This window comes from Sylvia atricapilla, chromosome 7, assembly GCF_009819655.1.
Source record: "Sylvia atricapilla isolate bSylAtr1 chromosome 7, bSylAtr1.pri, whole genome shotgun sequence".
Taxonomy (NCBI): domain Eukaryota; kingdom Metazoa; phylum Chordata; class Aves; order Passeriformes; family Sylviidae; genus Sylvia; species Sylvia atricapilla.
The window spans coordinates 6742874-6767965 of NC_089146.1; the positions used below are offsets into that span (position 1 = coordinate 6742874).

Genomic DNA, 25092 nt, shown 5'->3' on the forward strand with positions numbered 1-25092 from the left:
TGGTCCAGGTATTTACCCTACTGCTCTGCTCCTGTGCAGTGTAACCCACACCTACAGACTCCACTCCTGGTGCATGAAGTACAGGAAAACCTGGAGAGAAAGGGCAAGGTGATGAACCAGGACAGGAAGATACCAAATTGAAACTGAAACGAGGAGACAAAATGCACCAAATTAATTCTGTGCATAGCGGCCTGTGGAGTTTATAGGTTTCCTGGCAGAACTGCACTTGTCTGATTTATGTGGTTTTTGCAGTGGTAGTCCGTGGTGCTCATACATTTTACATGACATAGTTCTACATAAGTGCTCTCTGGTGTACACTCCTGTTCCTTGAGAACCTTTCCAACCAGACTTCATACATCCTAGATTGAAAGAGCCATGAAAGGACTTAAGCACCAGAAGATAGATTCAAATTAAACTTCAGTATCAAAAATCTGATTTTACTTATCCCCTCATTATGGTATTTAGAATGCAAAATTTTTTCCATTTTAAGCAGTAAAGCTTAGCTGTAAGTCTAGATCAGTAACAAGGATAAAAGCGATCCTAACACACGTTTTTAAATCTTTCAAAAAATTTGCCACACTGCTTCACACCTTTACAGTTTAAACACTCCCTTTATGGATTCTGGCGGGTTAATTCTGATCTCATATTCATTTTACAGTACTATAATTATATGCACTTCAATGGAGTTAAATCTAGGCCTGCATAACCTAAAATAAATGTGATTAAAACAAATCCAGTGTCTATTTCCTTTTTATAGCAATACACTGATCTTTTAATCAATGGTTGAAACAATCATGCTTGATTAGTGATTATTCTTTCACAAGTATTATGCTTTCTTTAGTACAAAAATAGAATTCAAAATGAATATTAGGGTAAGAAATTCAATTTGAATTTTCTCTGCATTTTAACCATTCTCTCACACTGTTTGTTTTCATGCTGCAGCTCTGATAATTATATACAACCAAACTGCAATTTAAAAGCCTTTAGCAAAGTAAAAGGTAATGTTTATTATCGTGATTGAGGAATACATAATAAAAATAAAAGCAGCTTAGTAATATATAATCAAAATAATCAGTACAGTAAATGTGGTTCAATGGTGTACACTGAAGATTTTCATTCACAGGTGAAGAGCAGTTTACTTCACATTTCCATAAAAATCAAAGTTGCATTATTTCAGGGATGATTTCCACGCCCAGAGCCTTTACTGGCTCTTTCTTTCTTTTTTTCTTGATTTTTATTAATCTTCTTTCACCTTTTTTCTTACTGAATCCTAGAGGTAAAATTAACAAAGCAAGATTAGAAGACATCCAAGATTACCAGAAATCCGAGACAAGGCTTGTTTCAATAAATATTAAAAAGAAAAAAAAGAAAAAACACATTATCTTACCTAATGTCTTCATGTGCCTGACCAATGCCAAGTTGTCTCATTGCTGTTCTTTTACATTGCACTTACTATCCCTCCTTGTCTCTCTAGCTCTGTATCTCTCCTGCTTTCCAGTTTCACTTTTTTGAGGCTTGCAACTATCACATTCCATCAGGCCAATCCTTACTACCAAGGGTGGCAAGAGAATGTTTTGACCCGCACAATATTTACCTCTTCATGATAGCTGAGGGCAGTATCACTTCCCATACCTTTCCTGCAGATCCTCAAACACGACTTTCTGGAGATGAAATTATTCTCATTCCCACCACAGCCACTGTAGCTAAATGGGCGACACCTCCCAGTTGAGTAGTTGTAGAAAAATCTCAATTCTTTGGCTCTGCAAAGGCCTCTGTCCATAGGGGTCATGCACAAAGAAGGGATAGCAGGTGGTTCTGGAAATACCAAGAAAAACAAGGTGAGACAACACCTTCAGTTTTATGTCACTATTGCTCCACATTTTCACTGCCAAATTTAATTCTGCTCTTCTGAAAATGCAAGACATAAGCATCTTTTTATGATTAAAAAACAAACACAACAACAACAAAACCCCAGAGTAAAATGTGATTGTCTTTGTGTTGCCAGCAAAAGCTTACCTGAAAGCTATGCCTTTACCTGTGTTGTTAGTAATAAAATTGCCATTTCTGCCATAGCAGAGAGAATGCAGATTCATTTTGAGACATTTCAAGTGAAGCATTTGTAGAAAGGTAAAATAAATTAAGCATTAACCTTTAAAAGCAGGGTAAGTATTTCTAATGGAGCAAATCACTGCTAGACATTCTGAAATCAAGGAGAAGGTAAAAGTACACAGCATTTCCAATGTAAGATTCAATACCTCAGTGCTGAGTTTGTTGAATCAAAACAGAAAACTTGATGTAAGTAGTGGGGTCTGTCAGCAACCATTGAACAGTTATAATACAAGAGCTTGTAACTTTCAGAATAAAAAAGTACTGAATGAGTGCAGAAATTAATGGAGATGCTGGTGAGTTAGTGCTGCTGGGAGGATTTTACCATTCCAAGGAGAGGCTGGTGGTTTGTTCCTTCACTTCCTTGCTGCAAGTGAGAACTGAAACACTGGAGGATGAACCTGAGGTAGCCAAAGGACCTGGGCACTGAAACAAGTTCAAGAAGCAAATCCATGCCAGAATTCCCAAACCTGGAAGAACTCCATCACTCCAGAGTGACTAATATGCAAAATGTGAACTGATAAAATTGCAAGGCTGCAAGAAGCTGAATGGGAGCCGTTGTGTCATCATCAGTTATGTGGTACCCAAAGGATCACCCTTTTTTCCTCAGGAAGCAGCAGATCTGAGGGAGCTGGGTGCATAAATGCAAATGTGAAGCCAGTCAGATGGAACTCTTGAACATACACAGCAGGGGCTCAGTGGAAAAACAAAAGTAAAAATTTGAGGAAATTTTTTGGGTTACAGCAGAGATGAAGTGGTCACAAAAGTGGGAAGCAGATGAGCTGCTGAAAGCAAGAAGCTAAATGCATTAATCTGGGATATTCAGGAGGCTGACAAATATCCAAAAAAAAAGGTGCTACATCTTAGATGTCTGACACATGGTACAGCTGCTAAAAAAAAAGGTTGATCTGAAATGTACAATAGCTGAACTGGTGTGGTGAAAAAGTGTGAAAAATTGCTGGGAAAGAAACAGAATGGTGTGTTGGCAATATCATACCATTAAAAAAAAAATCCTGAAATTCAAAAACCAAGTAATGAGTTGCTTCTTTGAGATAGGCTAAGTTAGTTTCAAGTTACAAAATGAGAGCCTCTTCACTTTCTTTGAAAATTGTGGCATTATTGCAAGACTCAGCTTGACTCTGGGTCCAGAGTAGAAGTCCACAATGTGATAAAATCTATATTAAACTTACTGTTTTTTAATAATGAAGATGGTAGTTGAATTAAATAAGGCAATGCTTTTGGTAGTGCTCTGACAACTCTCGAGACTGGAACTATTTTCATCTCTCTCTAGCTGGAGACGATGTTAGTTTCCAAAGCATATTGAGTGTAGTTTACCAGTTTTAATCTGCTAATTTCTGAATTTACAAAGAGCAGAGCAGAAAGGCTTGCCAGTGAGGAAAGGGCCAAACAGCACAGGCTTGTTAATTATATCAGAGAATTCAAATATACACTTTGCAATGCAAATTACTTATCTGTCATGTAGAATTCTCCAGTGAGTCCACAGTCCCCTCAGGAAGGGGTTCTCACAATGACTGCAAGAGTTGGGGGTACCATGGAGCCAGCAATGAGGTAAACAAGGACAGTGCACCAGAGGGGAAGCCAGGTCCTATTCAGAATCCCTCTTGTATTCTTCCCAAATATTCTTCTAACTGCCTATATCACTGTTACACAAATGCTCCAAATACAAAACACTGTTCCTTGTTTATCTTCAAAATATCTGATGTTCTTCACTCACAGAAGCAACCAGCCCATGAAGAAAACATCTTATTTTTGCCACCTAGAGCCGTTTTTTCCAACAAAACAGTATTATAAAATAAAAAAAAAACAAAACCCAAACAAAAAAAAACCTAAGTAACTTACAATTTCCTCTCTGCTGAAGATCATAAAAACTACAAACCTATTTGAATGCACTGATCACTAAAAGACTTGACTTCGGGTAAGCATAAAATATTCCTTGTGTCATGCCCAGTGTGTCTATTGGCAAGACAATCTGAAAGCTTGTGTGTAAACAATGTCACTAGAACATTCCAGCAGGTGAGTTGTCTCTGTTCAGCTCCAGTTCCTAGTGCTGCATTTATGGATGTGATAGAACAGAAGGTTGGGCTATTATGCCTATCCTTGAGTTTCTCTCCCGAATGTTTCCATTTTACAACCCCATTTTTCTGACGGTTGTTGAACAAGTCTCTCTCTTGCTTTTGCTATGAAGAAAAAAAGGAAATGAAAGAAGCACAAGTCCCACAAGCCGCAAAACCACATCAAAAAGAAGAGGTACACATTGTATGGTTTAAGATTCAATTCCTATAATACAGCCCTTTCTTGAATCCCATCCCCCCTGAGGTAAGATGATAACTTCAGAATCTCTGAAAAATGCACATCCAGGTACAGACTCACATTTATCTGAAATAACCCCTGCATTGCAACAATAATCCTTATCCCTCAGGCTTTGCAGGGGCTGTGTGACAATGGACTGCTAATTAATCACACTACAAAACAAGTTTGAAATTATCTTGGGAGGAAAGGGAATGCAGTGAGCTCTATTTCTCACCACACATGAGTGTGTGACTTTCATGAAGCTTCAGGTTTACTGCCGGATTTTTGATACATGCAGACTTCAGCTCCTCATTTCTGGTTGCAGCAAGGCAAAAATAAAAGAATCTTCAAGTGGACAGGCTATTACAAAAATAATGAGTCATCTGTACTTGACAGTACTCCACAGATATAAATTGGTGCAGACCCATTAAAGCAAATAGGACTGTGCCAATTTTATATCAGCAAAAGATGACCCTGACTCTGTACTGACAGGACCTGCATTCGTGTGCTATTCCAAATTTGCTGAGCTGAAAATTGCCTTTTGATCCTGTCCCCCACTTAAATCTCACAAATCAAACATAGGTATAGCGCTCACGATTTTCTACCATAGATCACATAAAATGAAAGCTTTGATTCTTAGCCACACTTTTTCTTAGTTTGCACAGAATAAAAGTTATAGATGTTTCACCAGAGTGAGACCAGAACAATCTTCCATCTCTGCTGAAAGTTCATTGCTGAGGGTGCTAGAAACTTCATGGCTGTATCCACAGTTTGCTTTAATTGGTCATAGACAGTTTAATCTTCTGAAGATCAAGAACTATGTTGTAAATACTGTTACAAACATACCCAAACCACTTCTTTTTTTCCTTAGAATCAAAATGAAATAGCATGTCAATTGTGAGGTGAGGTTGTCTAAGAGACAACTCCTTATAATTTCTTTTTTCACATTTTAATTTAATGAAATTATATTCAATTTTTTAAATATCTATGAAAACAATACATAGCCAGGTCAATACACATATAAAATAGATATTACAATGGCAGATCAGACAGTACAAGCCTGTACTTGAGGAGATGGACATCAGCCACTCCATCCCAAACAGTTCACCCTGATCCTCACCTCATATGTGAAATGAAATTCTTGTCCCTCACAAAAGGCAACAGAGAGTTACCCTGCACATCTGTGACACGTCTGTACCTTGGAACTTCACTGTACAGCTGTACCTCTAGAAACAGGAGATAATGTTCTCCATGTCTCTGTGGAGAAATCAGCTCTCAGCTTTGGCCATACCCTCGCCTTCCTCTCTAGGGGGCTGCACAAAAGCACATGATTTTAGCCCATTCCAGCAGCCTGAAGAGTACAAGCCAATAAACAGAACAGGAACAGGAGGCTACACCAGGCAGACAAGCGCAAGACAAAGGTCATACCATAAGGAAGGATCTGGTGGGTCTTCAGACTCTTCATTGAATTTCACTGGTCCTTCCATGGCTGTGCTTCTTGTCCAACCCATTCTGCTACACTGACCCTCTGTTCCATCAGTCTTCAATTCTCTCTCTCTTTTACCCTAACCTCTCACTCTCAAAGTCTGCTGTGCAGGAAAATTCCCTATTGCTGACACAACGAAACCCCCTTCCATTTCCTCTGAGAAAACAGTGAATCATGCTCCTTTCCTGGTGTAGGCTGGCTCTTTGGAGGATTCAGGCATTCATACTATGACTAAAAGCCTTCAGGGAACATGCATGCCCTTAATGCCCCTAGACTTATTACCAGATTTGATATTATTCAAATAATTTTTTCAGTAAAACACATTGCCAAAAACTTTACTGTTTTATAGTTATTAATTTAAATACAGAGTGCACTGATGCTTTGCATGTGGTGAACAAACAACACAACTGTACAGAAACCTACATCAAACCAGCAGTGCAGGTGGATTACGGTGCAGGCAAAAATAGAATACAACACACACTCGTGCTTCATTAGACACTCCATTCTAAGCAAAGAGCACAGGAATGCCACCTACACACCTATTATCTTACAGAACATATAAAATGCAGAAACCTTAATGAGTCTCTACATCATCACTCAGTCCTCAAAAGTATAAGCAAGTGCAAATGCAAAAAAATAACATAAATACTTGGTGAGAATGCTCAGGCTCTTTCCAACTGTTTGTTTCTTCCTCTTGCACAACTGTGGATCATAAAAATGACATGCCTCAAATTCAATCACCCTGTACAGTGCGAGCAAGCACCAGCCATCTACAGTGGACAGTGTCCAGCTGCTGATACTGTTAAAACTTCAGTAAAGGTCCAGAGTCCCATCTGCATTATAATAAATAATGCAAAAATACCTTGGAGCAACATTTTAAATTAATTCATACCCACTGTGATAATACTCAACCCAAAACCGAGTTTAATATGGTCACAATGAAAACAGAAACAGTATAGTATCGAATATATTATATTATGTTATATTCTAAAACCCAAATGTCATTCTTTTTTAATGGATAAAAGGAATTTAAATCACTTTCCTATTAGATCCTCACAAAAATATTAATTTTGACTGAAAGAACTATGCATCATTGCTTTTGCTCTTTGTATTAATCAGGTCTTAATGAAGTGCACACTTTTTAAAGAGAGTGATCAGTCTTCCACATCCTGGTATTTATGAAAGATCTCTAAGTTGTGACATATTTCTTTGACTTTCTCTGCTTATCAAATCCTTTAGCAAAGATGAAAACCCGTTCTTTAGATTGTGGCATGTCAGAAAATGGGCTGAAATGGAAATTAAATCCATATAAAAGACTGAGACCTAAGAACTGCAAAAGCTAATTCTTACCAAAAAAAATGGGGAACTGTTTTGGCTCTTCCTTTGGGGAACTGCTGTTTAGGGTGTTGGACTTCTTATTTGGAGCAGCTGGCAACAAATTAACTAAAAGAAAAAACAGAGAGAGTTGGTAGGAAACAGTCAAGGATGGGATGTGTAGGCACATCCAAGCTCTGACACTCAGCGGTGACTGGTACCTGTTGGCCCTGCTCAAATCCACTGCTGATGCCAGTTGCCAAGCAACGCCTCTCAGGTTGCTGAAAAAACTTGGCAATACGTTCCCTTTTCTTCCTTAATTTTACTGATGTAAAATTTAGATCATACACAGCTTGGTAAGGTTATTTTTGTATTACCAGCAGACATTCTAACCCTTGCAATTGTAAGCCTTTTTCTAAATATGTATTGCTGGCAAGAAAGCAGCTCTGAAGCTGTTTTAATGTGAATGACTTCCATGTGCTCAGGTATTTACACTGACATACAAGTCTTGAAATAAATGGGAAAAAACAGCGGACAAACCAAGGAGCATCAAAGGGTTGACTATAGACAGCAAAAGCAAATTCTTACCAAAAATCCCAGGAGACTGGCTGGGTTCTTCTGCTGGGGAACTGCTGTTCCCACTGTTGGGATGCTCTCCTGTTGGGAAACTGCTGTTCACACTGTTGGGATGCTCTCCGGCTGGAACAGCTGGCAATAAATTTGCTAAATTAAAAAAACAAACCAAAAAATGAAAAACCAGAACAACAACAACACCCAAAAAACCAATCAAACAACAAAAAAAAGCCCAACAAGGGAAGTGAAAACTGCTAAGAAAAAAACGAACAAAAATTGGTATGGATGATTCAGTATGTCAAAATCAAAAAATTTGATCTATTTAGGCCACGGCAACAGCCCCTAACCCTCTCTTCTTGGGTGTTCATGCAATTTTACATGAAGGTGTTATTTTAGAGCAAAGTCATGATAAAAAATATTCTGCAGCTTTTAGTCCAGAAGGTAAAAGTGGAATCACAGCCCAGGAAGAAATGCTTCAGCAAAAGTAGGGAAAATGCACATGGCTCTATATTCATAATTAAAAAAAAAAACAAAACTTTATAAAGAAGCATAGTGGGTCTTTTCTTCTTTAAGTGTGAATAAACTCAAGTTCCTTTTGCCAAAGCGACAGCTTATGAAACAGTGCTGGAAAAAAGCCCACTAGAGACAAGCAAGATAAAAAGGTCTGGAGGCTCTCGATGGGAAAATGTATTTGCCTCATGAATAAAATGAAGCACTTGGTGAAGGGAGAGGAGTTCTGAAGGTTACTGTATCCTGATGTAGAACAATTCCTTGGAAGAAGCAGGATAAGGAAGCAAATGGCTGCTCTGTGGTCAGTCTGAATGGCTTTTGTAGCCCAAGCTGCACAGCCACATCATTCCCAAGGGACACACAGGTGTTCCCACGAATCTTTGGTGAGGAGCCAGCAATGTACAAGTTAATGCACCCCGTGTTACTATCAGACTTGGTTTGAAAGGAGTGTATGCAGACATAAGGGTTAAAAGCATACTCTAGTGTTCTGTGGCATTTTATAAAGCCAAACAGATGGCAGATTTTAGGTTTGCTGTCATGAGAAAAGTAAAAAAATGTAGGAGTCCTGTAATATTCCTTAAATAGTACCTACCAATTTTTTACTTCATACTTTAAATTTGTTATTTTTTTTAAAAAAATACGCATAATCGTTGTAAATCTCATATCTAAATTATTACCACCCTGGGGCACCCTAAATTGACTTTTTTCCATGTAAACTACCTTCAAATACCTTTCCATTCAAAATACCTTCAAAACACAATTTTTTTTATACAAGAGTGATTAAAACCATTGACTTACAGTTATTTTGGCAGGTAGTCTGGCACTCCTCCAGAGTCCTGAAGTTGTTCTGGTTTCCTAGGCACCCACCATACTTGAATGTCTCACACAGTTTCGTCTCTTTGTTGTAGAAGTATCTGGTGAAATAACCTCGGCAGACCCCCGGCTCTTGGGCATGGAAGCAGAAGTCAGGCTTTCCTAGAAACAACGCTAAATGATGAACAGGGTGGGTGAAGAAAAAAAAAAAAAAAAAAACAAACAAACAAACAAACAAAAAAAACCACTAAAATGCATCCCAAGGCAACGACAGAACTGGAGGGAGTTTACAAAACAAACCTGAGACTTTGGGCTAAAGGCCAACTATAAAATAACTGCTGCTTTATTGTGCTGCTTTTGTTCTATATTTAACACTGCAATATTACACTGGAACATTGTAGGGGTATTTATTGCTCTGTTCAAGTAGCTACTAAATTACATCTTGAAAAATGTTAACTAATGAGTCCTTTCAAGTTCCAAAACACTGATGCTCTAAGTTGAAAACTGGGTTTTATTCTGATTTAAAAGAAGGCCTGAACCTCAGCTGGATCACTTTCACCTAAGCACACATCCTTGTTATTTATGTTTCAGTCAATGGTAATGTGCATTATACATCAAGCAATGTTCAAATAGAAGACAAAAGGAATGAGTTTTAAAATAGAACAGAAAGAAAAAAATTTAGCAGTGCAGTTTATCCTTATAAAAGGATATTGGAAACAGGGAGACAGAGCAGCTGTTCTACAATATTTCAGTTCCAGTTCTGAGTTTGTAATCAGTAACTATAATATCAAGCAAGGAAAAGTTAACATATGAATATTGCATAATTTGACTGAATATCACAGCATGATATCACATCCTCTGGCAGGGAAGAAAAACACAGAGCCATATGACAATCCCCAAAAGTCAACTCCTCACCACATTCAGTTTTTTCTTAAATTAATGTGCTTAAACTCATGGTAGCAATAATGAAATATATGTGGAGGAATCCTCAGATTCTTGCTAATAGATATTTTGAAATGTGATTCTTGGCTGAGCTTACCTGCCAAGAAAAGTCTATTTAACCATCATACAGGAAAATCCTATCAGGTGTAACATATAGCTTAGCTGTGAAAATTGACAAAATATTGAGACTAAAATGGTGTCCAGTGGGCAGTCATTTGAAAAGATGGGTATAGAACAATTAGTTTGAAGTTCCTAACATTTTAGTAGTAGATTATCAGCTTGCAAAGAAGTTAATCCTATTACACATATTTTAGGTAGGTATATATTGAAATTCATTGCTAGAACAAGATCAATATTAAAGGCAACTGATGCAGATGTTGAATTTATATAAAAATTATAATAGCTCATAACTAGGTTTTTTTTCTAATAGTTAATTGGCAATGTATTGCATTTCAGTTTTTATAATACTTCATAAACAGCAAAAACTAATTCACAGAGATCACACGCAAAATTAAATCTCTAAAATATTCTTGAATAAAGCAACCAAATCAACTGTTTTTAGCATTCCTGAATAGCTTAATTTTGATTCTTCAGTACAAATTCCATTCTCTGCCAGTAAGTGTAATGCACAGTTCAGGTATTTCACCTCCATTACTATGTAAAGGCAGCACCTGTTGATGTGCAGAGATTTAGAAAGCTGAGCTCACACAGAGCAATAAATATGAGAAATATGAGCAAGGCACATTTTCAGCTGCAAACAGAGGTGAGACAGGTGCATAGACAGGGAGCAGCAAGACTCCCTGAAGTATCTGTTCCATCTGCTAGGAGCTCACAGACAACAGGGGCTACAGAAAAAAATTCTCTCAACAAACACTGCACAATACTGTGAAATAACAAAGAGATTATTAGAGAGAGATTAACTGATTAAGATAAAAATAAGAGTATGCAAAGTAGACTACAGGATTATGGCTGGTTCTTAAAAACAGATGTTCTTAATTTAGAATATTCTTATATTAAAATGGCTCTTGCAAGTGAAATTCAGTCCAAATTAGTTGAGCTCACGTCTAACTTTTATAGCCACTTTTGAAGAGAGAGTGGATGAAGGAAATATAATCTTAACCATACACACCAGTACTGTACTTCTAAATGCCACATCTTTCTCCAGGGACTTGATATACAAGACTACATTAGTGGAAACAACAGTACATGTGCAATAATGCTGATGATAGCCATGAGCTGAATTTTACAGGATGTGTTCTGGTTTGTCATTAAAAGCAGGGAACTAGGGTCAGCCCTTAACGGAAGTAGTGCCAAAATCTGCAGCATCTGTGGAAAATCAACCTTCCACAATATAAAAATCATGAGTTTTAAACACATTAAGAATAGAAAAGACAGTAGAAAACACGCAAAGAAAACCATCATCTCATATGCAAATATTCCAAATACAATTCTGTAAAGATAGGTGATTTGATTATAGCCTATTTCAAAATGTATGTGCAGATATTTGCATTTCTGCAAGCTGCTAAATGCACACCTATTCAGGAAGTCCTGAGTGGAAGGAGGGATGAAGGAGAGTAAGCAGAAAAAGAGGAGCTGACTTGTGAAAAAGTGTATTTGGTCTGCGTTTGTGGAGCTCTGGCTGCTCACACTGAGCCCCATCCATAGGCACAGGTGAGTCTCCGATGTGCAAAGGGAAGGGGTAGAGTAAGTCTTCATGAGCTCAGCTCTGAGTGTCAAACTGAAATATCCTCATTAGGAACATCAGCTTTCTCAACAGACCAACAGTGTTTCAGTAAGGCACTCCCAATACTTCATAACACTGGCTGTTTTGGAAGTATGGGGTATCAGGAATTTAAAGCTCTGTTAAAAGTCTGTCCCTTCAGGAATGGGAAATTTGCTCCCTTGTTTGATGTGCAGTTAGGACATCTGCCTCTGGTAGCTCCCCCACAGACAACCCTTAAAAAGATCTGTCGCAGAGCAATTTTTTCCTATTTTTCTAGAAGTAAAAAGGCACTAGTACAGAGCAGTTAGCTTGTTCTCCAAATACACAGTAAGAGTTTCCATCATGGCTAATTCTACCACGCTTCAATCTCTGCTGAGTCCCTCTGTTTACTGAAGAAAGAGAAAAGAATCACAAGGTATTTATTTTGTGGAGAAGAGATTACAGCTACCATCTTCAACAACCACAACTGTCCTCAAATTCTTTGATGAAGACAGAAGAAGATTTGAACTAAGAACTCACTCTAATCTGACACTGCTATTTTTGTTAGAAGATGAAATATGTATTGTTCTGAGCTAACAAAAGAAGATAACAAATCCTTTCTTGTGGTAGAAGAATCTTAGATTACAATGTGAATGTAATTACCTTTCTTAATTTTTGCTAACGCCGTCTTCTGAGACCAGTCTGCAAGATAAACAAAAATAAAAGCGTTTAGCCAAAGCAGAAATGTTAAGTCTTACCTGTGATACCAGTGTGTTTAGCAGAAACAAGAACACAGCATCTTTTCCTTTTTCTCTTTATTTGGGAAGCAGCACAAAAGCTCTTTCTGGAGAACTGATGTGTCGTTTCCTTCATATAGGAAGACCTGCTACAGTGGAAACTTGACAATATGGGAAGTACTGAAATCAAACTATGCCAATATTGAATTGAACAGAAAAATTACTCCTCTTGCTACTGGATCCAGGATCCTGTATCATTCACTCTTACTCCTCAAAAGAGGAGTAATTAGCAGACTAACAACCCGTAGCTACCAGTACTGCTCGGACCCTTGGAGCTGACTGAGGGAGACTTCCCTCATCTTATCCAGTTCCCTTTGCTCTGCCACGTAGAGCCTGAATGAAGCTTTTCTTATGCAATTAATGACTTTAAGGCCCTTTGGCCAAAAATCTCCAGATATCCTATGGGGCTGTAGATGATAACTTGGCATGGCTCTCTCTGTGCACAATCCGCAGCAAGGAAGTTGTTATTGTCATTTTTAAGGTAGGAGCCTGGGTTTTCTTGTATCAGCTCAAGAACCTGGATATCTTAATTCAAATTCATTTTTAGATATTTGAAAAGAAACCACCTTCTCCTCGTAGGAGGTGTATGTCTTATCATAAAACTGCAAAGGAGTCCGAGGGCAGAGCAGATCATCCAATGCCTGGGAAAGGCTGACAATATTTCAACAGCTGAGAGAAAGGTGGCCAGCAGCTGCTGGACTCTGCCTTAGTCTACTTATTTGTATTGCTTCATAATTCTTGTTTTGTACTTTACTGCCCTTTTGTATCATAATTCTACCCTAGTTTTCTCTGGAAACCTGCTGATGTTATATTTTCAAAGCAGATCTATTGGGTAGAAATTCTGTCATGACACATTTTTCCTTTCACCTCTGGGACAATGCAGCTGTTACCCTTTAAAAAATATTAAAGACGTGGCACGCACTTCAGAGTGACATAACATTTCTTTGAACAGATTTCCAGTTTTTCCTATTAGCAGGAGGCTTGGCCCTCAGCATTTAAACCCATGACCTAAAGGACAGACACGCACATCAGGCCATTTCACTAATCCCACTCAGCTGTCCCCCTCAGGGCAAAATCAGCAATCAGACTTGGACATGTGATCTCTACTCTTCTGGCAGAGAAAAGGAAAATTTTATTATGAATTTATACAGGCCTAGAATCTTTTAATCTTACTACCATGTCAGCACTGTTTTTGCTTCTGGTTTCAGTCAAAAAGCCAAATCCACATCTGAGCTGATTTGTCTTTTGTAAATGAAGAGTATTTCTTTGTAGATCCACTCTAAATAACACATTAGAATTGCCATCATGACCAGAACCATTTATCATCAGGTATTTTACCATAGTAGCAAGCTTCAGTAACCTAAAATTTATACTCACTGCCTTGAAAATTAAGGTCTCTGTGCTAGTGATGACATTTGTGATTATACTCATATCCAGTAATCAACAGAGCCTATAGGCAAATTCCTCTTAAAAAGGAATATTTTTCATTCCCTTAAGTTGTGAGTATGGGGTCAAGAAGCAAAAAATACAGCTGATTTCTAAGAAGCTTGATTCAGGAGTAATCATCCTGAATCTGAACCTTGTCTTGGAGAGCCTTAGAGTGGCCAGCCTGCAGCTGGGCTCCATGAACTCTTGTACTGACATCAACCAGTTCTGTCTGGTGGCTTATTGATTCCAAACTGTTAATGAGTTATCCTGATCTGGTAATTCACTCATGCTGGTTAAGAAATTCACTCATTTATTATTGTATTTGTGCTGAATACTGAAAATCAAAAACTTTGATCATATTATTTTCTTCTGAATTTCTACATAAATAGCTGCCCTTGAGCTTATTTTTCTCAGTATTTTATCAACCATTCTTCAAAGTGATAATTTAGTATTTCAGATTTTCCTTTATTTTTAAGCACTTCTGTGTCACTCAGTCTCTCTTCAGACTCATCTCTACAGTCACTAAGTAGTCATCCGCAGTAATAAATACTGGAAATGTAAATAAGATGAATACAACTATACACTACAAGACTGCACAGATGGAGTTAGAGTTAAGAAAAAAAATTCACAGAATTGTACAAAGTTTTGCTTAATTATGATGGCAAAAAGGATTAATTAAACAGTTTACTTTGCTTTATGCCTGACGGTCTGCAGCACGCTGTACATAACATATTTTATCTGCTGTTATTCATTCAGAGAATACAGAGATCATGAGCCTTTGTTTGTCCTCTTCCTCCAAGCAGATCCAGCTCTTGGAGAGTCTTGGATCACTGTTATTCATACAGAGGAAAGTGTTTGTGGGCTGAGTACCAAGATGTAGACACTAAGCCAGTTCCTATTTTAAATAACTTTCAGTTTTATACCATAGAGTTATGCCAAATATATGCCAGTACAGGATTTGGTCTAGAAGATCTGTTCCAGATCCAGTGTGTGTTAGAATTAAAATAACTCTGGGTCCCTTCCAACTCAGCTTCTTCTGTGATTCTGTGAAAACAGCAACATCAGACTGAAGAAATAAAGCGATAAATCTTCACTCAAGATACCCGATTATGACTTTTGGACACTTCATTCCAAATTCTGCATCTGTCAATGCAGCCTTTTATCTTTTATCTCTCTATCTTAGCTTTTAAATTGAAATTGAGGACAAACACTCCAAATTTCCTGTGACAGGAAGTGTCAAGTTTTGGATGAGACACTGGCAGGTGCAGTCTTGCAAATAACTGCACTGCAAGCACGGTGAAGATGCTGTGGGTCCTGCTGAACCCCCAAACTAAATACTAACTGGAGACCACCAAAAGCCAGCCTATGTAAGACAAGGAAGAGCTAATTCACATCCTAGACTCCAGGTCTTCCTGACACTGAATGCTATTCAAGGAAACAATAACTTTCAATTTTTTTTAACATGAAAAACTCCGCTCTTTAAACTTGGTGGAGTCATAGCTAGAAACAGATTAATCATCTGTAATGAATTCCTTCTTTGTTTGATTTTCTGCCCAGAAATGAAATCTGCTCCCATACAATAGTCTGTAAGGAAGACTTTAATACTTATGACTTGAATTCTATTTTGCTTTGGTAATCTTTTTTTTAAACTCCAGTATGATGAATCAAAGACACAAATAGTATCGTGTGAAGAAAGAACAGTGTTGTAAATATACTTACCAACTGATAAAATAGAAAAAACCCCTTGGTTTAGACACTCTGAAAGGAATAAAGAACATCTTTGCTACCCCACCAGCTTAGCTCAGCCTCAAAATCCATTTCACCTTGGAACTCATGCAAAACAGGGCTCTAGCTAGAAAATGAGATTCCTTGCATTGGCATCTCTATTCCACAGGTACACTACAAAACCTACCTATCTTTCCAAATTCTGAATGTCTGCTTGCACCATGTAAAATAATTCAGATGACTACAACCTACTCGGGGATGCTTGGGAACATAATCTGAGGAATTCTATTTCGGTATTAATAGGAACTGAAAGAGGCCTTCTACTCCCAAATTCCAGCAGTTTGTGAATGAGAAATAATGGCGGCAAATGAAGAATTGGCAGGAGGGTAAGAGAGTGGGTACTGGCCTGTCACCACACACTTCTCCTGGCATTCCTCCAGCGTCAGGAAGTTGTTGGCATTGCCATGGCATCCCCCGTATTCAAACACCTCACACTCGCGGCTTTTGATATTGAAGAAATAGCGGATGTGGATGGCTTTGCACGGGCCATCGTCTGCTTTCAGGGCACAGAACGAGTGCACCAGCTTCAGGGGTGGCAAAGCGGCACCTGCAGGACAGAGAGGAAGCGGAATAACTGAGTTAGTTTGCCGCATATTGCGTAGTGTAACTCCCAGATGAGACTGCTTGTGTGTTCTGCTAGAGAGGCACTGCACAACATCTGCCTGCAAAGCTCTGAACACTCCAAACAGATGTAAAAAGAAAAACATCATCTGCATTGGAACACAAATTCCATTCGATCAATTCAAGTGTGTGGTTTCAATTTTCCACTGAAACAGCTCACAGTATAAACTTCAACTCCTCATCACAGACCTCTAAACAGTTATGGAGTGTGGCTTAGTCACACGAGCTGGGGTGCAATGCTGAATAACAAAAACACTGAGGAAGTCCTGGTAGCTCCAAAAGACACAATGACCACCAGAACAGAAAGGTTTCCTTGGCCTCTTTTCCATGCACTGCTCCCAGTGAACTTGGCTCATAAAGGATCTGCCAGGGAACAGCGTGGGATGGCCAGAGCCCTGCAGAGGGCATCCCTCCCCTGAAAATGGCACTTCACTGGGACACAAACCCTGCTGGGACCACTGACAGGCACCACTCATGTTCCTTTGATCTCACCGTTCTTGCATTACAGCTTTCAACAGCATACAGCTGCAAAGTCAAGGCAAAACAAAGATGAATGTTTTCAAATTGTGTCATTTCTGTCTTAGACTATATATCAGGTCAGGGAATGTGGTGTATAAACTGTCATATGCTTTGGGAAGAACACTAACAAAGTTTCACCTTGTCAATGACTACAAGGAAACTCTGACTAGCAATTCAGTTCCTGGTACTGTTCCCTTATAAATATATGGTTTACTATATTTTTCTGTTTTGATTTTCCAAGGCAGCATTTTACCCTAGAGCGTTTTGAAAGCTCTACAGAGCTTGTGTGCTTGCCATAGGAGGCAGAAGAAAAGACCTGAAGTTTTTCATTCATTCTCCTACAGCTAATTAGAACATTGATGTCTCAGAACACATATGCAAATATAACTATCTGTGCTCTTTGCAGTGGCCCGGGAAAGAGACAGGAAAAAAAAAAAAAAAAAAAAAAAAAAGGAAGAGAAGAGTTTACATGATCATGTCACCATTACTAAGTAAAATTTCCAATTTTAATTAAAAGAATCCATAAAAATCAGGCTTTATGACATGGTTAAAAGGGAACTTACTATCTACCTGCTCTGTGGAGATCTAATTTTAGTATCTAAAATTGACCATATTATATAATCTTTAAATTAAATTCAAAGACCTGAGAAAAATCCTCGTAATTATTGAGGTCCATGGAAGTTAACTAGTTGTATTCCATTTGAGCCACTTATAACTATTAAATCTACAGAAAAGAAACAAATTTCAGCACTTAAATCTTTTAAAGAATAGCATTTAGGTCCTTGAAAAACTAACTACCTCCATTACACAATTACTACCAACAGAACAATTGTAGCATACAATCAGATCTTCCAAAAGTAGAAAAGGGACAAATTTCAAAATTCTACTTAAATATTCAGTCCCCAAAACAGTTTGTGACTTATGACATATTGGTGAAAATACATTTTCAGATTTTGAAGCTGGGTATTTGATTTAAAAATATTATTGAAGACCGTACAATATAGAAAATATTGATGAAATAAGATTAATAATTATAAGAGATGTTAGATTTGGTAAACTTGCTAAGAAGCTCAGCTTACCAAGCAAGATTTCAGAATACTTTTTTCCAGTTTCATTAGTGGGGTCTTCCCAAGCCCATAACAATTTAGTATTTAGAAGTCACAATAAATGCCAAGTTGGACCTCAAAGGTTCTGAACTTCTCCAAAAGGCTTGGGAATCCTTTGGAAGTGATTAAAAATGGCTCAACTTAAAAAACTGGGACGATATTGCATTGCAAAATCAAACTCTGGATTCCCCCCGCTCAGTACCAGGGAAGAAATGCCTTCAAAATATCAAAGTTTTCAGTAAGCATGAGCTCACTGCTAAAATGCTAAAATCAAACACTCAGAGCTCCACAGAAACCAATCCAACTGAAATGTGGTCGGGGTGAGGGCTGGCAGCTGGTCTACAAACACATTATTTTCTTGGCACCTGAGAATTGAGATCCCCTCTGTGACCCCGTCCAGTCCACAAGAGGTTGTGAAAACTTACCAGGTTTCTTCACTACTGAAATTTCAGACACAGAGTTATGTCAGCTCATTTTCTTGCTGCATTGCACCACCCCAACCTTGTGGGCTATCCAAACAAAAAGAGTATGCAAGCACAGTTGCAAAACTACACAAAGAGGATGAACAAATGGCTCAGCAGAGCTCATCCTGGGAACTTTCTGGTCTCCACTCCTAGCCCACTTCCCATCAGACCCAGGGAACACAACCATTGTTTTGCTTACCTCCTGAGGCCTTTCCCCTGCAGTCACAGGGATGCTGCTAACCAGTGTCAGATGTCCTGACATCTGCCTCAAACGTAATGACTAACTGTGTCACACTTCTTGGCCATGGCTCAGTGTCCTAGGAATGCTAGAAAGTTGCCACAGTTTGTGTAAAATTTGTACCCTGTCAAAGCCCCAGGGGCCAAGCCCTCCAGCTCCAAACAGTAACCAAGTGACTCTGAAGAAAGAGGTCTCAAAGGGATTCATCGGAACTGAATCATTCTTCTGTCTGGAAACAGTAAAGGAATTCTTCCCCATTATGTTACACCTGGGAACACTTAATTCACACAGATGATATAAAATTAGCTTTCCTTCTCAGATTAGAGCAGCAGATGAGAAAGCAAGCAGGAGTGTTTGCCCAGTAGATGTGCATAGACACACATCTGCCTGTACTCGAGAAACTAATTCGTAGTGTAAGGCCTCACCCTCTGCTCCTAAACACTGGGACAAAGAGTTATTACATTTTAGGTGCTGTGTGAAAAGCACAGGATATGATATTTATTGAAGATGTCTGTCAGAAAGGTCAGTGAAAATTCTTCAATTGAAACAGAGGAGGAAAACATTTGAAGGAATGTTAACAGTTTCTCACCCAAGTGAAGTAAAATTCCAAGCAATCTGAAGCAGTCAGTTCTAGGATTTCAATATTCTTCTTGTAAGACAGCCCTTTTTTTGGTAATATACTGTCTGGATAGTCTTTATTATACATTAAGTAATTTTTACTTCCTTCACGCATAGACAAAATAATTTAAAATCATACAAATGCACTTGGTAAATCAGGTTTGATTTTCCAACCCACCACTGGCGTCTGGCAGTTCAAGGCTGCTGCAGGAGAGAAAGTTGATTCCTGCACTCTCACCCTTGATTTTAGGCTCTCCAAGCTCAGCTGCTTCCCTGGCTGCTTGAAGCCTGGGTGGTGGAGCAGTTGCTCGGCACTCACCACACCACTCCAGTAGCCCAAACCTCTGTCTACTTTCTTTTTATTTGGAAGACTTTTGTCTCCTTTAAATTATCTCCATACTAAATAAAGTCCTGTCTTCCCATCTTTTTATTGGCCTTGCTTTCTAATCCTTTCATAACTCCTATTTGGATGTTTCTTATTGGTCTGGATTCCCGGCAAAATGTGCTGCTAAGAGTTGAATATAATCCCCTACCTGAGGCATTACTAGTGGCAAATAGAGTGGAATAATTATCCTTTGTTTTTTTCCTTAATCCAACACAAAATCACTTGTTTTTGTTTTTAAAACAACATTGAATTACTTTTGTAGTGCTCTGTAACTTGCATTTACTTTCCAGCAAATAGAACCCTGTTATGCAGGTGCTTCAACATTAATCTTCCATTATGTATGTATGATTACATTAATTCTTCTTAAGAGTAGTCCATTCCATTTGTCATTTAAAAAAGCTTAGTTTAATTTTAGATCTGGCTCAGCTGGATATTTATTACTCATCCTGTTTAGACATCTGGTCCAAATACATTAAGAATTCCTGTATAATTGTAGGTCTAGCCTAGACAAGACGATTTTGTTATAAACACATTAACTAATGATTGTAGCTGATGTTCACTGTCACACAGAAGTTATTACTTCCCACACTAAAACTTAAAAAACCGCAAAAAACCAGCAAAATCTCCTTACCCCAACTTTTTAATGTAGTAATTTCCTTACATCAGCTCCATGAGCACTAAACACCCACTGCTCTGCTCTAACAGTCACTGCACTCCACCGAGCAGAGTACTACCCATGAAATGGCTCACAGTGAGCATGAGCTCACTGCAGGTATTTTTGTCACTCCAGTCCTTCAGCCTTCCTGCTTTTTGCAACTGTCAAACAAACAAGATAGGTGCCGAGACTGTCCCTACACAGCACAGCCATTCTCACCTTTGTTGTCACTCTCAGGGCAGCTTTTGTAACTCAAGGCAAGTGTCATAAGCTTCACCAAGGGGAAATACAGGCTTAATATTAGGAAAAAGTTTTTTACAGAAAGGGTGATAAAGGACTGGAATGGTCTACTTGGGGAGGTGGTGGAGTCACCATCTCTGGATGTGTTCAAGGAAAGACTGGATGTGGCACTTATGCCATGGTTTAGTTGAGGTGTTAGGGCTGGGTTGGACTCGATGATCCTCGAGGTCTCTTCCACCCTCATGATCCTGTGTGATTCTGTGTTTATCTCATGAACACCACTCCTCGTTTCAGTGCAGGCATTTCACCCAGACAGCTCTGCTAAGCTGCAGCCCTGAGCACATGGGCTGTAGGTGACCCAGGCAAGGCACTGTTACCACTTCACTAGAAAGCAGGGTAATATTACAAAAGCAGAAGTGGTGAATAATGTCTCTAATCCTCTCACATTAGTACAAGTGAAAACAATACCTTTCCTCTGGATTTGGCATAACAAAAGGCTCTAATTTGGCTTTCAGGCTCTTGTGGGTAATCTGCAGGGCTGCTCGATAAAAAGACCTCCTTTTAATTAGAAAATGAACTGATTTCTATGCTACACCTGCAGCACAGTAAATAAGAAAGGTAAGCATTATGGAGGAGTTGCCTCTCAGAACAGAATGACATAAATTGGGAGAATAAAGATCACAAATATTTCTGAATTTTTAGGAAAAAATAATTTGTTTTAGTTTGCTTACGTTATGTGTTCTCAACTTTATATGAATTTCCGTGGTTACCCCTAATTATGAAGATATGCTGTCATCTTCCCAGCCTTCCTTGGCAATGTCTCCCTTTGATAAGTAGTATCAATACTAAGCACCTTGTCACTAATGAATAGCTGTTTTTTCCTCTCCATCTTTGTCAATTTGACAGCTCCCCACCCACACACTGTTCAGTGCTCCTCCTAGCCTGTGTTTCCTACACTTTCTTTAGGCAGGCACATTTATTCTTGGCAAGCTTTCACATACGAATAAAAAGCACATTCAATTTGTAAGTAATTTTCTTCAGGCTTTGGAACATCAACTAAAGTGCTGCCTACCACATAAGCGATTAATGAACAATATACATAACCTGGATATTTTTATACCTTCCATTTTTATTATTACACTTATCTGTTGAAGGGAAAATGACAGATTTCCCTGGAAGAGAACAAATTAAAAATCCTTTTTCATTCTATTGGACTTGACCCTGCAATCTTGATTATTACTGTAATTAAAATAGACAAAAAACCCCATCCCTTAAATTCACAAAGCACTTGTACTCAATGTGATCCAAGAGTATGACATTAAAAATAACGGATGCACTCAACTAAATTTATCCTTTGGCACCTGAAATTTATGGAATGCAGGGGTAAAATACGCCATTGCTTTATAATCATCTAAGTTCAAAAAGAAATGTTATCAATGACGTTGCAGCCCACAAAATTTCAACACTTAAAGTCTCTGAGTCCAGAAGTTAAATCTTGAGAAACCACAAATACAATTTTAATTAATAACAATCTAAATATTTTTGAAAACAGAGTATAGCAAAAGCTTTTTAATTATAAACACTGCAACTGAGTCTTCAGTAGTCACAAAAACAGGCTCTTAGTTTAATATCTAAGTCTCACATATGATGGGTTTTTACTTGAGAACTAAAGCCCAGAAGTTCAGAACTGTTTCTCACTCTAAATCAGTTAGTGGTCACATAATCTTAAGTAACCAGTTGCAAAATAACCAGTGAAAAAAAAAATGACTATTTAATTTCCTTGAGATTATTTACCTATTTTCTTTTATAAACAAAGTAAACAGAGGAAAAATATTAAGCCATCATATTTTTTGTTATGATGACAAAGCGTGCAAGCTGATTTCGCCTTCATGACCTGAAAGCTTGACTAAGAATTTGTACAGCCCTAAGAATTGGGGGGGGCAAAAATAAACGTGACTTTGTCCTCAAACAAAAAGGGCATTTTTGTACTTCTTAGAAAGAAACAAATTATTCTGCTTGAACCAGTCTTTACTACATTTAGCCATTCCAAGCATACACTTAACCTGGAACAACACATATCTTAAATTGTAGCGACTAATTGTGACCTGGTCCGATCTTATATATCCATCACTGTGCACAATTACTGTTTCTGTCTCAAAGCACACTGCTGCAAAAGTCAAAAAGAGAGAAATAATCTGGATGGAAATAGAACAAAACGTAACAAAAGGTTCCCTCTTAGCTGCACTTTCACTTCAACATCAGATGTGTCAAACAAAAGCATCCCCTTCATAGTCCTCTGCAGCTTACGGAAGTGATCACAGTTTCAAGTCATTTTCTCAAAGGAAAAAGGAATACTGTAGTGTGGCCCAGCAGTTTATTTTTCCCTCATTTTTCTCAGAATAGTTTGGGAAGAAACTGGAATACCTTCACAAGGATATCCAGTCTAGAATTCTGATCCCTCTTAATTTTGGTGAGGTAAACCACAATCTTACCGTGGTGAAAATCTGAGAACATCCCCAGTTCTAACAGTCACACTGTTTTTCTAACAAAAATTTTCAGCAGGTGGGGTTTCAGTCAAAGAACTGTAGAATATCCTGAGCTGGAAGGGATTAACAAGGATTGAGTCCAATTCCTTTATTTATCCAGTGATATCAAATCACTTGGGGCAATACAAAGACCTTCGTTAAGGCCCAGAAAAACTACCAGGACAGTAACTGCATCAATCTTTAAATCAAACTTTGCAAATTAACTGTGACTCCAGAGATCTGTGCATGGAACAGAGCAACATCGATGTACAATGCTATTCATCGTATTTCTGCTTTTTCTGTGTGAGAAAATAAAGCCTGAATGAACCAGTTCTATGTGTCCTTGCCTGAACGTTGAACTCTTTCATGCTCCAAAAGCAGAGATTTAAAGGAATCATCCTGATATCTAACCCAGTGTTTGATGAAGATTAGATGTACCAAAAAGCTTGGGAAATAGAAGCCCCAGTAGAAGCCAATTTTGCTAAAGCTTAACGGATAATTCTAAGCACCTCTCTCCGAGTTAGAGACCATTTTTAGCTTAGTCCCAATTTGAAAATTTTCCCACAAAAGTTCTCATGTTCAGAATTACATCTGCAGCACATTTTAACATAGTGGGCTTTGCTGTTTGAGCGTTTGGTTTTTGCCGGTTGAGTTTTAGCGTTTTCTAGCATCTCTTACCCACAACATGCTCCTCATTGCTGTCATCCAGCTCAGCAGTTGTGTGCCCGGCGATACAGAAGAACAGCAAGATAAAGGGTGAAGGCAAGGAGTGTCCCTTCTTTCTTCCTTTCATCTTCCCTGTATAACATAAAAATGACAATTGACAAATTCAGTCAGGTTCCTTGAACATAGAGGGGCAGTGCACAGCCCTGAAGGAGACACACAGACTGGGAGCTTTGGAGATAATGTGAGCTCTTTCAGTATAATCATGTTGTAAGCACAACGATAAACAGGACAAGGATTGCAGCTGGGCTCAGCAGATTACAAGTCTCCAATCCCACCTCCAGGACAGGTGAGAGGCACTGTTACTGCTTTCATTTTAAGCCCCGATTGAAATCACCACCCAGGACGCATCATGGCACAAAATGTAATGCTCAGTACTTTTAACGTCCTGGTGTTAATTACACAATGTAGTGTTGCTTGCCAAGTCAAATCATTCCAAGTAAGTTTACTCCACCTGCGGAACCCAGATTCATTGCCACAACATTTTTAACGAATATTTAATCAATTCCTAGCTACCAAATTCCCAGACTCTTGAGTCAGTTGCATTTCAGAGGAATCAGTGAACTCTTCCAACATGGGTGTCAGCGCTGTAAGTGGGATTTTTTATCTTGTACGTCTCTTTAATGCTGAGAACCTCACTTAAGAACAGAGCTATTATTTTTCATTCTGAATTAGTGCAATCATTGACAGAAGAAAAACACTTTCATTCCATGGCAGCTGGCATGTTCAGGTTGCCAAAGACGAAGTTACGCACGCACGAAATTAACTCCAGAAAACTTCTGCTTTAACTTTTTTAGCAATACATATTTTCCAACTAACTAAAAGTTCCTGAAGGATCTCTGGGTTTTAATTAGATAGACTCAAAACCTTCTTTGTTACCAACAGATCAATTCCCTATTCATAATGCCTAGTTCCCTACCCACTTCTCTTAAAGTACAATACTAAATGGTTTTGCTATGTTAGTTAACATTAAGTAAATAAAATCTCAAAATCTACGGGCTAGGAAGTTCCTAGCCTTCAGGCACTCTTTGGTCTTTGGTTTACATGTCTTTGGTCTTTGGTTTTGTGTTTACACGCCCGTGAACACAGTATGTCTTCACCAAATCAGAGCCACAATTCTCATTTCTCTCTAGAAAACTTACCCATTTTCCCCTCTTGCATACTCAGTGTGTTTTCCCAGCTTGCAGCATATAACAGAAAGGAAATGAATTCCTGAAAATAACTCCTGGTTA

At 38.4% G+C, this 25092-nt stretch overlaps 1 protein-coding gene across 1 annotated transcript; it reads right to left on the bottom strand.

Moving 5' to 3' along the window:
* Positions 1-982: 982 nt before the first annotated feature.
* Positions 983-25024, bottom strand: TFPI (tissue factor pathway inhibitor). The gene is made up of 9 exons (XM_066322505.1): positions 25003-25024; positions 23816-23935; positions 16113-16313; positions 12420-12458; positions 9098-9286; positions 7805-7939; positions 7253-7345; positions 1633-1815; positions 983-1270 (listed from the first exon to the last, which is right to left on the bottom strand). Exons 1-9 carry the CDS (start codon positions 25019-25021, stop codon positions 1158-1160), a joined length of 1092 nt encoding a protein of 363 aa, XP_066178602.1. The 5' UTR covers positions 25022-25024; the 3' UTR covers positions 983-1157.
* Between the last annotated feature and the right edge of the window lie 68 nt (positions 25025-25092).

Bases quoted from the DNA above. Each gene is read 5' to 3' on its own strand.
- TFPI (XM_066322505.1), bottom strand. The intron at 16,314-23,815 runs GTAAGAGATGCT...TCTGTCCTGCAG, and splicing joins CAATGAGGAGCATGTTGTGG to GTGCCGCTTTGCCACCCCTG. The intron at 9,287-12,419 runs GTAATTACATTC...TTCATCATTTAG, and splicing joins GTTAGCAAAAATTAAGAAAG to CGTTGTTTCTAGGAAAGCCT.